At 53.8% G+C, this 13,526-nt stretch overlaps 3 protein-coding genes across 3 annotated transcripts; 2 read left to right on the top strand and 1 right to left on the bottom strand.

Annotated features, from left to right (window-relative positions):
* Window positions 1-489: 489 nt before the first annotated feature.
* On the bottom strand, window positions 490-3,264 carry ENH_00079500 (Ras family domain-containing protein, putative; the record flags this gene model as incomplete). Its single annotated transcript, XM_013583170.1, has 7 exons — window positions 490-557; window positions 740-835; window positions 1,085-1,156; window positions 1,636-1,718; window positions 2,407-2,584; window positions 2,814-2,910; window positions 3,250-3,264. The coding sequence occupies 7 exons, from the start codon at window positions 3,262-3,264 to the stop codon at window positions 490-492; spliced, it is 609 nt and encodes a 202-aa protein (XP_013438624.1).
* Window positions 3,265-4,834: 1,570 nt separating this feature from the next.
* ENH_00079490 (Rab 11b, putative) lies at window positions 4,835-5,535 on the top strand (the record flags this gene model as incomplete). Its single annotated transcript, XM_013583169.1, has 2 exons — window positions 4,835-5,032; window positions 5,275-5,535. 2 exons carry the CDS (start codon window positions 4,835-4,837, stop codon window positions 5,533-5,535), a joined length of 459 nt encoding a protein of 152 aa, XP_013438623.1.
* A 3,219-nt stretch (window positions 5,536-8,754) lies between these two features.
* On the top strand, window positions 8,755-12,960 carry ENH_00079480 (hypothetical protein, conserved; the record flags this gene model as incomplete). The annotated part of the gene is made up of 2 exons (XM_013583168.1): window positions 8,755-9,168; window positions 9,388-12,960. The coding sequence occupies 2 exons, from the start codon at window positions 8,755-8,757 to the stop codon at window positions 12,958-12,960; spliced, it is 3,987 nt and encodes a 1,328-aa protein (XP_013438622.1).
* Between the last annotated feature and the right edge of the window lie 566 nt (window positions 12,961-13,526).

The raw sequence follows: 13,526 nt of genomic DNA, 5'->3' as shown, positions 1-13,526 counted from the left end.
CTGTTGTTGCAGTGGCCGAAAGTGTTGCAAAGGCCGCCAGTGTTTATGCCTCAGCGGCCGTTGCTGGTGCGTTTGGTGGCGCTGTGGCTGCAGCTTTTGCTGCGGGTTGTGCTGCAGCTCATGCAGCAGAAGCGCTGTCGCAGCTGCAGTGTTTGTGTGCAACGTCAGCAGGAACATGAAGAGGACTCTGTTTTTGGGCCTTCTGTGCGCAGCGCATCCGCCAAAACGAGTCTGACTAGGGAACTAAGAAGCAAGGTGGAAACAGGAAAAAGAAGAATGGCAGCGCCACATTTCGCTCGACAGCAAAGAGACAGATAAACAACAAAAAGTAGAGGCACAAAGGAACCCCGCATCAGCAATATACGAGGCAAGCGTGAACAGCCGACGGGAATACTCACAAAGAAGCACCACAGTGAGACAAAAAAGCAACGGACAAGCAGATTGACAAGGCACAGCAATTTTTCCTACAAAAGCAGCAAGCCGATGAAACTAACCATCAGCCAGCTGGGTGCCTGTAGCTCTAAGTCCCGCAACCATTGCATTTGCATCAATCAGCCCTGCGCAGATGTGGAAACATTTCACACACCGCCGCTGCTGAAACTGACGGCACCGCCACTTCTATAGCTGCTTCATTATAGCTCCTTGTGCTAATCCTGCAGCTTCTGTTCCAGCTACTACTGTTGCTGCTCCTGCAGGCGCCTGCTAATACGGAAATATTGTGCAGCATGCACTGCCCAACCATCTTCAATCTTGCTGAGGATGAGCCGCGCAACGCGGACAAAGACATCTGTCACCCCTTCGCCAGTTAAGGCACTTGTCTCTAAGAAGAGAACATCTGCAGCAGCAGCAGCAACAGCATTAATAACGGCACAGCGCCAGCCCACTCAGAGCGCTAGACCAAACATGAGGTTGCAGGCGAAGCCAAAAACAGAAACAAACAAGGAGAACAGGGAAGCAGCAATACAGGTAGGGGCCCAAGGAAGGAGACGTAGGAACAGAGCGTAGGCATGAACTAGCAAACAAGCAGGGGAAAGAAAAAGAGACTAGTAACCAGAAATACAGAAATAGGCAAATTCCACTCTACCGTTTTCTTGAGCAAAACGAGAGGCCTCCAGAAATGTGACGGCCCTCTTCTCCCTCACATCCATCTTGTTGCCTGACGTAGCAGCGGCTCCGCAGTAGCGGTAACAGTTACAACAGTGGCACCATAAGAGGCACATGCTAAGTGGCTCTTCAGGCTGCGAAGGGGAAACAGGTGAAGGAAATTAAATTGAGGAGGCGACGAGAGACTTAACAGAAAGGTACGACTTACAGAAAGGTACGAACCAACAAGTGATACACTTAAGCAAAATAAAAGCTGACGAACGTGGAAGAAACCATTTCAAACAAAGGAGAAAAAACAGCAGAAAAGAGAAACACGAAAGTTGCAAGTGAAACTTGCGCAGAGAGAAAGCGAAGGCAACGAGAGAGGCTAAACGCATGCCAATACAGATGCGGGAAGGGCATAAATGACGCGCAAACATATGAGACAGGCCGGCCCATAAATGGCCCGGAAATCAGGCAAACCGAGCTAGCACAGTTCAGAGAAGGCCAACGCAAACGAAGGGAGAGAACACGATAGGAAGCTTAGCTGACCGACGATGGCGATGGATATATCTGCGCGGGCTAACGAGCGTGCATCTGCGAGCCAGTTTATCAAATGGTTGTAGGACTCGCGACTGCAGCAGGAGCAGCAGCAGCAACGCCGAACGTCACGATTGAAGGCACAATCAGCAGTCATATCAGTGATAAAAATGGCAGAGACCACTGAAGTTGACACGGAAGATCGATGAGAGCGTGACAAACGCCCAAAGCTCCGGAGGCTGCAGAGGTACTTGGAAACTGAAAAAGAAGATTGTGCCAGCAAAATGCGGAAGCGCTAACGGGAGACACGTCCAGAAGGGGAAAGCCAGGGCTACGCAAATGCGGGGTATAGTGATCAGATGTGCACCCTCAAGCATTGTCTTTCGGCTACACGCCCTACACACTACACGCCCTACACCCCGGACTGGGAGAGACAGAGGTACACGGGAAATTTTTTGCGAAGAGAATGCAGACTCGGCCGAATAACCGAATAAAAGATACGGAGACACAGAACCTGTCATAAAAATTAGCGGAGACACGGATATGCCAGGACACAAGCATAGAGGTGGACAGACACTACACAAACCCGCACAGATGAGCAAAATAAGAGAGAAGTCGGCATCCATAAAAAATATGCGAAAATGCATACAGAGACAGTGGGGCAAGGAGACCGTCACACCGTGGGGATGATACCAAAAAAGGCGAAGAAATTAAAGGAGAAGCAAACCAAAAACAGAGATAACACAAGCCAGCAAATAACGAAATGAGCCAGCCCGTGCCTACTTGGATATGTCATACACTAGAAGGGCCCCAGCTGCTCCTCTGTAGTAGCTGCGGGTGACAGAGCGGTACCTCTCTTGGCCCGCTGTGTCCCATATCTGCAGCTTGATGCGACGATCGGCGATGTTGATCACTTTCGAAGCAAACTCGACGCCTATGGTGTGGCTGGCACCCTTACGGACTACAACATACAAAATGCAACTGCCCTTTCCGGTGCTTCGCTTCCTGGTAGAGGGGCTAATGGCGGCGGAGATGCCTGTGCCCCTGCTGCTTGCCCTATAAATGAGTTTCTAGATAATGATAACTGAGCATTGAAGGGGACGAACCCAGAACATAAGGAGCGAAAAGCTACGACACATTGACAAAATATAGGGCAACACCAGCAACGGTACGGATTTGGTTGAACGTACATTTGTTTTCTATGAACTGATGCAACAGACATGACTTGCCGGCCCCCGCGTCTCCAATTATAATAAATTTGAAAAGGTAGTCGTGCTGTTCTTTTCCCTGAAGCAGCATCAACACAATAGCATCATGGAAGCAAGAATCACCAGATACGGAGTCATATGGCTAAACAGGAACAAATAACAGTATAAACACCGCCGGACTGACGGAGGAGAAACCAACAGGCATAAATGGAAGATGCAAGCACAGATGCGCATCATGCCGACACACAACCACACAAGAGGTACAGTACGACGGAAAATAGAGTCACAGAGGCACAATCGTTTACACGTACAAGCCAAGACAGAGGTACATGCGGGCAGTGACAACGGGGGAAAATAAATAGACAACAGCAAGCCAAAAATGGATCGGGAGCAACGGCGTGAGGGCGTTGTTTCTCACCACAGGCGTTGCCATCGTCACTGCAGAAGCAGGGAAGCCACAACTGAGGAACAACACCGGGACAGACACTGCAGTACAATTCCCGAAGAGAGTGTCCTAGGGCCGCATGAGTGGCGGAAGCAGGAGCAGCAACGAACTTATATAAGGCTTGATGTCACGCAGGCCATTCAGCTATATGGAAAGACAGAATGAAGGCCCTTTGTCTTAGGCAACAGCTCAACACCGCAGTTGCAACGTTAGCTGCTGCGCCTGCTGTGGTTGCTGCTCCTAGTGTTACTGATCCTAGAGCTTCTGATGGTCCTGATGCATCAGATTCTGCTATCTGCATTGCGTACGAGATACGCCAGAGGGACGAAGTGTCAGCGGCTCTGTCTGTAGGTAATCATTGAAGCGCATGGAGCCAGACTCGCGTGACCAGCAACAACGATAGTCGCAGCACTTGGAACATTCAGCGGTTGCGGCACCGGGCCTAGCTGGGATAAGTGTGTAAGTAAATCCGCTGCTCTCGCTGGCCCGATTAGGGAGCCATTTGAAGTCCTACTTTTCAGTGGCTGCTGCTGCCGCTGCTGCTTTGGCGGCGGCGGCACCCGGGGGACTGGGAGGGTGTAAGCCCTACTGCTGTTTAGCTGTACGAACACTCCAACAATCATGTATGAGGAAAGCCCAACACTTTGCTTCTGTTTCAATTGTCGCCAGTGCTGTCACAGGGACAGATATAGCCGTGAACGCCGGCTCCCAGTACTCCTGCTGCTGCTACTGCTGCTGCTGCTGTTGTGCAGGCGGCGGCGGCTCGGGAGCAGCAGGAGCAGCAGCGGCAGGAGCAGCGGCGGCAACAATAAACCCAAGGGACGAATTAAGCAACAGTCTTTTATTCCCATGTTCTGGGGTGATTTTCTTCTCAAGGATTTGGCAAGACAAGCGGAAAGAGGTTGCTACAGTGTTGCTGGTACCGCTGCTGATGCTGCGCGGGCACGACACCTGGCCGACCCACGCGTTTCCCACGCTGCCTTCAGCCGTTCGTTTCTTGCTGCCTGAGGTGTATGCACACCAGAGCAAACTGCTTATATTTTCTGTAGCTTGGTACCTCTAGACAAAGCCAGAATCCTGGGCAGCAGCGGCACATACAGCGGCAGTGGCGGAGGCGTTGGGAGCAGCAACAGCAGCCGCATCTGTGGAGTTGGCATCCCCAATAGGCTGTCTCGTACGAAAATCAACAGCAACAGCCACTGCAACAACTTGCTGCAAGCTCCAGAATTGAAGCGGCTCTGGGAGCCAAGAGCTGCGGCAGCAATCGCAGCTGCGCTTAGTTGGCTACTGCTACAGGGTGAAGTAGAAGGTCCCTGCTACTGCTGCCGTTAAAAGGTTGTGCCAGTTTCGCCAGTAGCGGCTTCGCATGTTCTGCGGCGTAAGATTGCCCACCCGCCGCAGCAGCAGAAATAGCGGCAACAACAAACGCGGTCGCGGTGGCAAATGACCCTTTCGACGTAAGAAGATCCTGTAATTCGCTAGCAGCTGGTTTGAGTTATCACCTGGAACAGCAGCGGCAAGAGCAGCAGAAAAAGCGGCCGCAGCGGCAGTAGCAGCAATGGCCCAGTCGCAGGCAGCCGATGTGTACGACCATCTCTACAAGATAATTCTGGTTGGAGATGCTACTGTGGGAAAGACCCATTTACTCTCCAGATACACCCGAGGCACTCTTCCTCAAAATCCTAAGGCCACGATAGGAGTCGAATTCGTCACTAGAACGGTACCTCTTGCTGTAGGAGGTACAGTCAAGGCACAGGTCGGATCCTCGCAAGGGCAACAACAGCAGCAGCAGTAGTTGCAGCATCAGCTGCAGAATCAGCTAGAGCCCACTATGAGCGAGTTTTGCAGCAGCAACAGCAGCATTAGTAGGCGCCGAGGCAGAAGACATTGCAGTAATACCAGAGAGAAGCCTCAGTTGAAAGTGCAAGCGTTTAATTTTCCCAATTTTATCTCTAGTAGCCATCACCCACACGTGCGGCGCTGCTGCTGCTGCTGCAGATTTGGGACACAGCTGGCCAGGAGCGTTACCGCAGCATAACTTCAGCGCACTACCGGCGGGCTGTGGGCGCGTTGCTGGTCTACGACGTGACCCGGAAGAGGACGTTCCTAAGCGCTAGCAAGTGGCTTGAGGAGCTGCGCCAAAATGCCGAGCCTGATATCGTGGTGATGATGGTGGGCAATAAGGTCGATCTCTGCGAAAAGGATCCCTCCTTGAGAGAGGTAGACAGAAACACTCACTTAAATACACTGCATGCCTAAATGACGAGGAACAGAAGCAAATTAGGTGTGTCGTTTGCTGCAATTGTTAGTAAAAAAGTGGGAGAAGCTCAGACGGAACGAGGGAGGCACGACAGGCTCACGTTTGCTTAGCGAAAGGGTGGGGACTTCACTTCTATCCGTCATCTGCGTGTTTGTCTGCTTGTGTAGCTCTGGGGAACCATATGCCTTTGTTCCTTGGCTGCTGTTCTGTTTCTGTCCTTTTGTTTGGTTCGTGTACCTTCCCGTTCTAACCAGCTAGCTGGTACGCTTTGAAAATTCCCCAGCTAGCTGGGGAATTTTCAAAGTGCTACCTAAGGAGCTCTGAACATAACCATTAACTCACAAGACAGGCTGGGCAAACGGTTACTTAGCCACCGTGTTGTTTATTACCAACACGGGAAATTTTTTTGGTTGTTATTTCCCACTGCAACATTGTGTGTATGGAATGCGCGTAGGTGCCTTACGAGTTGGCTGCTCGTTTTGCGCAGAGCAACGGTCTGTTCTTTAGCGAGGCATCGGCTGTTACATCACTCAACGTAAAATTGATTTTCGAACACTTGCTGCAGGAAATTTACAACCAAAAGGCTGAAGGAAGAGCAGCAGAGGCCCCGGCCTCCCCCAGACCTCTCCGAGACGGTGCTGTCCAGCTGTGTAGTAACCCCCACTATCAGACGCAACAGCCGCAACAAGCAGGCTGCTGCAAAGGCTAAGCAGCATTTCGCAGTACCGAAAGTGCAGGAGCAGTGTCCCCTGCTGCTGCAGCAGCTGAAACACCGGCAATAGCTGCTCCAGCAAGAGAACCAGCTGCCACGGCGAAAGCTGTTGTCTCTGCAGCCTAGAGAACTGCATCTGCAGCAGAAGTGAAAACAGCTGCAGGACAAGCAAAAGGAAGAGCAGCAGCGAATGCTTCTGCTTTGATTTGCATGTGCGACTTGAATTATAGGAGCCCCCTGGGGGGTGGCCCACGCGGCAGCTTCAGATGCGAAATGGGCAGCAAGGGCAGCACTATCAGCAGCAACATCAGGAGCAGCCGCAGCGTGACGTGCTGTAGCTCAAGGATCTAGAGCTGCCTTTGTTGCTGATGCTGCCTCTGGGAACGGCGCGGCAACTTGATAACACGCCAGTTGACTACCGGAGTGCAAGGGAGAACAGAAAAAGCAACAACAGCACGTAGTGGACATTGCATTTAGTTGACGCGCAGCACAGCACACCAGCAGCGACACTCGCAGTGGCACCAGACGGTTGCCGCAGGGCAGTGAACTGCACTTTAGATACTCGCAATTTGCATCATTTGGCACCGGGCAATAGCCGAGTGATCCTTAGTCGCACAGCGTGAACTTAGCCACGAAGATCTGGACAATGCTTTTGGAAGCACAGAAAGTGACTGAAGCAGCACTATCAGCAGCCACACTGCGAGTGGCTGCAGTAAATGGTGCTCTAGCGTTGGGACACGGGAGGAGGAATAACTGCTGTTGCAGCACCAAACGCAAGCACATTGGTGTCGCACAGCTCCGTTTCAGGAGACAGCTCGCTCTCTTTAGGTAGGGAGCGAACAAGCAGTCAGATACTGTTACACCTGCGAGAGTCAAACTGATGATGCCTGGATGGGAAGCGGCGCAGTGGCAGCAGCAGTTGCAACAAGGGTTGCTGCCGGTGACTAAAAAGTCTTCGATGCTATTGCGAACTACCGGCGGCCAACCATGTTCGGCAACCCGCGTGAGAAGCGCATTAGCCTCAAACTCCGGTACAACACAAAAAAAGGCTGAACTGTGGAAGAAGTGCACGAATGTGGAAAAGCCACGCAGGTCGCAGTTGCTGTGGCCTGCTGTCTCATCGGCCTCCGGCCATTCGGGGTAATACGGTAAGAAATACTTGAAGGGTTTGTCTTTGTCCCTTAGTGGAAAAGCAGTGCTGTGAGCTAGCCAAGGAAAAGAGTCCCGTCAAGCCGACGATCAGTCCTGGAAGTCAGGTAGGCAGGGAGACAACGAGCGATAGGGAGACGAGACGGCAACGGCAATGGCGGCAGCAGCAATGTCGGAGGGCAGACGAAACAAGGCAAAAGAGAATCGACTGTGCATTGCTCACCATGTCAAAAGGCGAGCCGCTTTACCCTTTTAAAGCCATCAGGGATTGAGGGACTCCGACACACACGGAGAGCGATAGATATGCCTAGAGTGGGGCTCCCATTGCTTGTGCTGCCGCCGTCATTGCTGTTGCTGCTCACATACTGCAGCGGCACCAGCCAAAGTTACTACTAGGCTAGAAAGTAGCCACATTCAGGCTGGCTTTATTGGAACTCATCGAAGTATGCGCTTGCTGAAGCAGGCACCCAGCCTGTAGCAGCAACTGCAACAACAGAAGCGGCAGCAACAACCCCACTGGTCACTGACATGCCCGTGAGCTGACGCTGCTGGGGTGTACGTGTACCCCACAGGGATTCCTAATGCAGCAACAACAGCTACAACAGAAGTAGCAGGTGCAGCAGCAGTTACGCTACTCGTGGGACGTTCGCTGGAATACTGATTCTCAGGTGCACGCACAGGTACATCAAGCACCACAAAGCAGCAACAGCAGGAATCGGAGCGGCTGCTGCAGAAGCGCGTCAGCGCCAGTCTTTTACTGCAGACAGCAGTAGCTGCAACAACTTATTTGCCAACTGCATTTCATAGAGCCTCGTAAGGACGGCAGCAACAGCAGCGGCAGTGGTGGTGAGACAGTCTACCCTTCCTGGCCCTGGGGGGCAGGGGCCCCACATTAGGGGCCCCTTGTTGCCTTCGCCAGCAGGAAGTGGATAGCGCAGTCAGCAAAGCCGCAGCAGTAATACCAGCACGAGCAGCCGCAACAGTGCCACACAGCAACACCAGCACCTTAAGGCACGGGGCCTCTGTGCCAAGTGGAAATGGCACAGCCGTTGCTGGACCTGTTCGAGTACAGTCGGTTCTGTGCATAAAAACAGGGATAGCAGCAGCAGAAACCAAACCAGAAGCAGCTGCAGCTGATCCCGGGACTGCAGTAGTATCAACGGAATCCGGAAGGTTGCCAGCGCAGACGCCGTGATGGAGGGCATTTCTGTTCTTGTTTTGCTGCTGCCTGCTCCAAAATTGATTTGTTGCTGCTGCTGCTGCTTCCTGTAGCCAAGGGCAAGCGCACCTCTCGGCGGCAGCAGCAGCAGCAGCAGCAGCAAAAACAATAACATAAACAGCGGTAAAAGCAGCCACAATGGCTGCATTCCCACCAGGTGTTTCCCTGGGGGATGGGGCACCACATAGTATCATGGCTCCCCAGACTTTGCCCCTCAAAAGCGAGAAAAGGGACAAGGAACAGCAATTCAAGCAGCAACAGCAGAATTTGCTGCTTCAGCAGAATCCGCCCACTTGTGAACCCGTAGACGAAAGCGACCGTCGACCTTCGTGCATTTCAGCATCAGCAGCAATAACACCACCACCCGTAGGAGAAACCACACCAGCCAGAGCAGCAGGAGCAGTAGAGACACCAGGAGCAGCAGCAGCGACCGAAACAGAGGGCTGCTTGCTCCAATGGTTTCCGGGGTTCGACCTTCCTATTGGCCTTAAAGGCCGAGCTATCCTCAGGCGCGTCCTCAACCAAAGGAGATCTCTTGATGCCGCAAGATGTGTGAGACTACCCGCTTTTTCACAGGCTGACGGTTTTGCTACTGTCTCTCTTCTTGTGCTTCTTTTGCTAGTGTTGTTGCAGCTGGTGGCATTGTTGCTGCTGCTGATGCTGCTGCTGTTGCTGCCGCTACTTACATGCCTTTGGGGTGTGGAGGCATATCTGTTGCTGTGGTCCTTCATCCTTTTCTGGTGCGAACGCTGATGCTGTTACTTGTTGCAGAAGCAGATTCTTTCCGAGCACGGGATCGTGTTGGGCCGCGGCGTGCCAGGGCATACAACAAATTGGGGTGGCCTGACGGTGAAGGAGCTGCTGCACGCAGCTCATCTGTTGGGATGCTGGCGCCAGGTGGAGGAATTATGTTTGTCTTTCTGCTGTAGCAATGGCCTCAAAATAGAATGGGTTAAGGAATTACGTGCCAAAGGACCCCACCAGGTCACCCTTGCCAACCTCTTGTCCATGAAAAGAAATGCAGCAGCAGAAGCACGCAGAAAGAGGCAGCAGCACACAAGCACTAACGCTGCTGCTGCTACCTCTTCTTCTGGTGCCTCAGTTGCTGCAGCTGCTGCTACTCCGCATGGCAAGAGCGGACCCACACCAGAAGACATCGCTAGTGCAACAACTGTTGCGTCCACCGCAGCAACAGCAGCAGAAGGGCCAGAAAGCAAACTCACCATACCTGGTAGGAGAGGGGGCGCTCGGCAAGCAACGCCAGGCCTCAAGCTACGGAAGAGCTGCTCAAGGGCGAGAAAAGGACGGATTGACTACCAGCAGCAACAGCAGCAGCAGCACGTACAAGAAGGGGAAAGTACCAACAGCAGCACACCCACTGCAGCAGCAGCAGCTACAGACACAAACTTTAGCTGCTCCATGCCCAGTCTCCCCCTACATCCTCAGACCGAAGATATGCCTATAGGGGGTGCTCCAGGAGGTCATTCCCAGCAACAGCAGCAGCAGCAGCATATTTTGCAAAGCCAACCAACAGCACCAGAGAATGCACTTGTGGAAGGTGCCTTCGCTCCAGAACTATGCAGAAGCCCCCGTGAGACCCCATTGAGGCCATCTCACGGACCGCCAGTTTTCGACTCCTTTGAAGGAGGCACGAGACGAAGCAGCAACAGCAGGCGCAACAGCAGGAGACAGCAGCAACAGCAGCAAAAGCCGAGGCTGCTTCCGATGCATGCGCCTCCGTCTGGAGCCCCACACCACAGCGGAGAAGCTGCTGCTCCAGCTGCTGATGTGGTTCCTGCTTTCTGCACAGGGATCTCAAGCTGGTCTGGCAACTACGGAGGCGCCCTTCATGATGTGACGGAACTAAAGGGGACACCAGAGGGACCTCCTCCGGGAATGCCCATCGGCCCGCCGTTTGGGGCTAGCACATGGTGTGTGCAGCAACAGGAGCTGCAGCAGCAAGATCTGCAGCAGCAGGAGCTTCAACAGCAGGAGCTGCAGCAGCAGGAGCTGCAGCAGCAGGAGCAACACCAACAGCAACAGCCCGAACAACAGCATGAGCAGCATCAACAGCTGCTGCTGCATCACGAACAACAGCAAGGGGCAAGCCATATGGTCTTTCCTGATTTTCAGTGGACCTCAGGAGCATGTGCCGGCGAGAAGAAACAGGAAATAGCAGCAACAGCCTCACAGCCACCACCAGTGCCAGCGCGAGCAGCAACAGCAGCAGAAGCAGCCGCCGCTGCTGCTGCGCAACAGCTTCAACTTGAAGACTGCTATATCGAGACTTCCTATCTGTATGCAGACACTCACCAAGGCACTACCATCAGCGACGCAGCAGCAGCAGCAATCCCGTCGGAACCTAGTACAGCTGTGCCTCCTATGTATGACTGGAGCAATCACTTTCAAAAAGCTGGCAACATGCAGCAGCAGCAGACTCATCTGGGCGCTCCGCAGCAGTGGCTATCGCCAATGCTCCCCAATTATAGTGGGCCGCCCCCGCCGCCCCCTCCGAGCCCTAGGTTTTCACTGCCACACGGAGAGATGCCTGGAGTAACTCCACTGCAACTCTGCGCTGCTCAGCCGCCGCCATCTCTTGCGTCTCCCTGCCCGCTGCAACTCGGCAAAAATGGAGGCCCTCACGACAGCAGCAGCGATGTTAGCTGTGCATCTTGGCGTATCAAAGGGTCCAGGAACAACAAAAGCAGCAGCAGTAGCAACAGCTGTGGCGTTGTACCAAATTACTCAGGTAGAGTTGCATCAAACTCAAGTGCCCCTCAGCGGCGGACAGCAACTCGGGGAACCCAACCTGTTGCGGCGTCTCGATCGCGGCACCGTGCCAAGTCAGGAGAAGCAGCAGCAGCAGATGCAGCTGCCGCCGTAGCTACTGGCTACCAGCAACACCGAGGAGCCCCGTCGGGCATTCCTTCCCTGCAGCAGCTCCTAGCGTCAAGCAGTAGTGATAGCTGCAGCTGCTGCAGCGCCAGTAGCGGAGATGAGGACACACCGTATCCTTCTTTGCTCCCTTCCCAGAGTGTTGGCTTTCAGTATGGGGAGAAGGAGCCCTTGCTGCAACAGCAGCCGCAGCAAATACCGTTGGGTTCTTATGTAACAACAGCTGTTGCAGGCAGAGTCCAAGAGGGCATGACGAAGGCAGCCGCGCTGGGGGTCCCTCCCTCCCTCCATGTGTCGTCACCGCAGAGGCCCTGGCTGCACCCTCCAGGGATCCCGTATGTTGAAGGATTCATTTCTGGTACAGACGCGGCCCCAGCAGCGCCCGGAGAAACAGCAGTGGAAGGGACAGCCGATTCACATGCGACAGCGCAGTCCTATGAGGGATGGTGGGCCGGCACTGACACTCCCCTGCTGCTCTCACCAGGCCACACACCTGTTGGGGCTCCTCCGTGGAACCCGTCAGACACAACACACATTCTTTTTAGAAATGAAACTCTGCAGCAGCAGCAACAGCAACAGTCATTCTCCCTGCAACCGCAGCAACAGCAACAGCTCTCGGCACAGCAGCAGCAACAGCCGCATCAGCAGCAGCGGCAGCATACTCTGCTGCCGCAGCAAGAGGTTACTCCAGGAGCCCTTCACGCCCAGGCACAGTGTGCGCAACAAGACGAGTGGGGATCTTCCGGCCCTACTTCCTCCTCCAATTCGTTTCCTACCGACCCTAACGCGGTTAATTTGCATGGAGTAACAGCAGCAGCTGCTACTGCCACTGATGCTGCTGCTGTTGTTTCAGAGCCTGTTGCTGTCGCTCTGCAGCCAGACGCAGCTGACATGCACACTGCACCTCCGTTGCTCCTGCAACGGAAACAGCAGCTGCAGTCTCTGGAGCAGCAGCAACAGCAGCACAACATGCAGCAGCCACGGCAGAGACGCAGGGCTAAAGGGAATGGGGCGGAGCGGCAGGTGCAAAAGCGACAGCGGAACGATAGCAGCAGAAACACAAAACGCAGTGAGCAGCAGCAGCCGCAGAAGCTGCTGTTGCAGCAAGAAATGAACCCCTGCTTCCCCGTGCAGACGCAGGCACAGCAGCAGATGTTGCTGCAGCAGGCCGCAGTTTCCAACCCACAGACTGCCGGAATATGCTGCAGCAGCAGTAATTTGCTGCGGCAGCAAGTATCATCGCAGCTTCAGCAAGAGCAAGAAGACTATGCTGCATCTACAGCAGTCGGTGTTGGCGTGTCGGAGGCATATTCTGCTGTGGCAGCAGGCCAACTATTCCAGTCGCCCTGGCCTCTAAACGCCGCAGATCCAACGGCAGCAGCAGCTGCTGCTGCGTGCGGCAGTTCTGGGGCTCCACAAGGTGCACTTCAGGTTGCACCTCCAACATGAGTGTTAGGCAACCGTGAGGTCGTTCGCTTGTGTCTTACGTCAGGTGGTGAGGGGCTTCCTTTGATGCACCCAAGGGAGCAGCTGCAGGGCCAGCTGCAGCAGCCATTACAGCAGTAGCGTAATGCAGCTGGAACTGCTTTGCTATCTCACACAGGACAGCCGCATGCTGGCTTCCAGATGAGTCTAAACACAGTGAGAAATGCGTATGTAGAAGCCTTAGGAAAGTCCCCTGAGAACCCGAGGGGGCCCCTTGAGGTCCCCTTGGGGGCCCGATGAGGTCCCTATTGGTGTAGTTTTGGTGCCCTTGGGGTCCATGAGGACCCCAAAGGGACCCCTCGTTATACTGGTTTTCTTTTGCAGCTAAATATGCAAGACAATGAGAGGTCAGCGCATGCTTTGGTCTGTGCTGAGCTGTGGTAGCACAGAAATGGGGGGAAATGCCACGGTAGGAAACGCAATGAATGTAGCACAGAAAGAGACGGGCGCAGATACGTCAGCGGTAACGGAGACAAATGGACAATGGGGCAGACTCACGCAGAAGCAGGCAAAATACACAGAATGGTTGC

The sequence above is a fragment of the Eimeria necatrix genome, genomic scaffold, assembly GCF_000499385.1.
Source record: "Eimeria necatrix Houghton genomic scaffold, Enh_scaff84, whole genome shotgun sequence".
Taxonomy (NCBI): Eukaryota; Apicomplexa; class Conoidasida; order Eucoccidiorida; family Eimeriidae; genus Eimeria; species Eimeria necatrix.
Note: the sequence above shows the minus strand (reverse complement) of the source record. Positions and strands in the feature narration are given on the sequence as shown.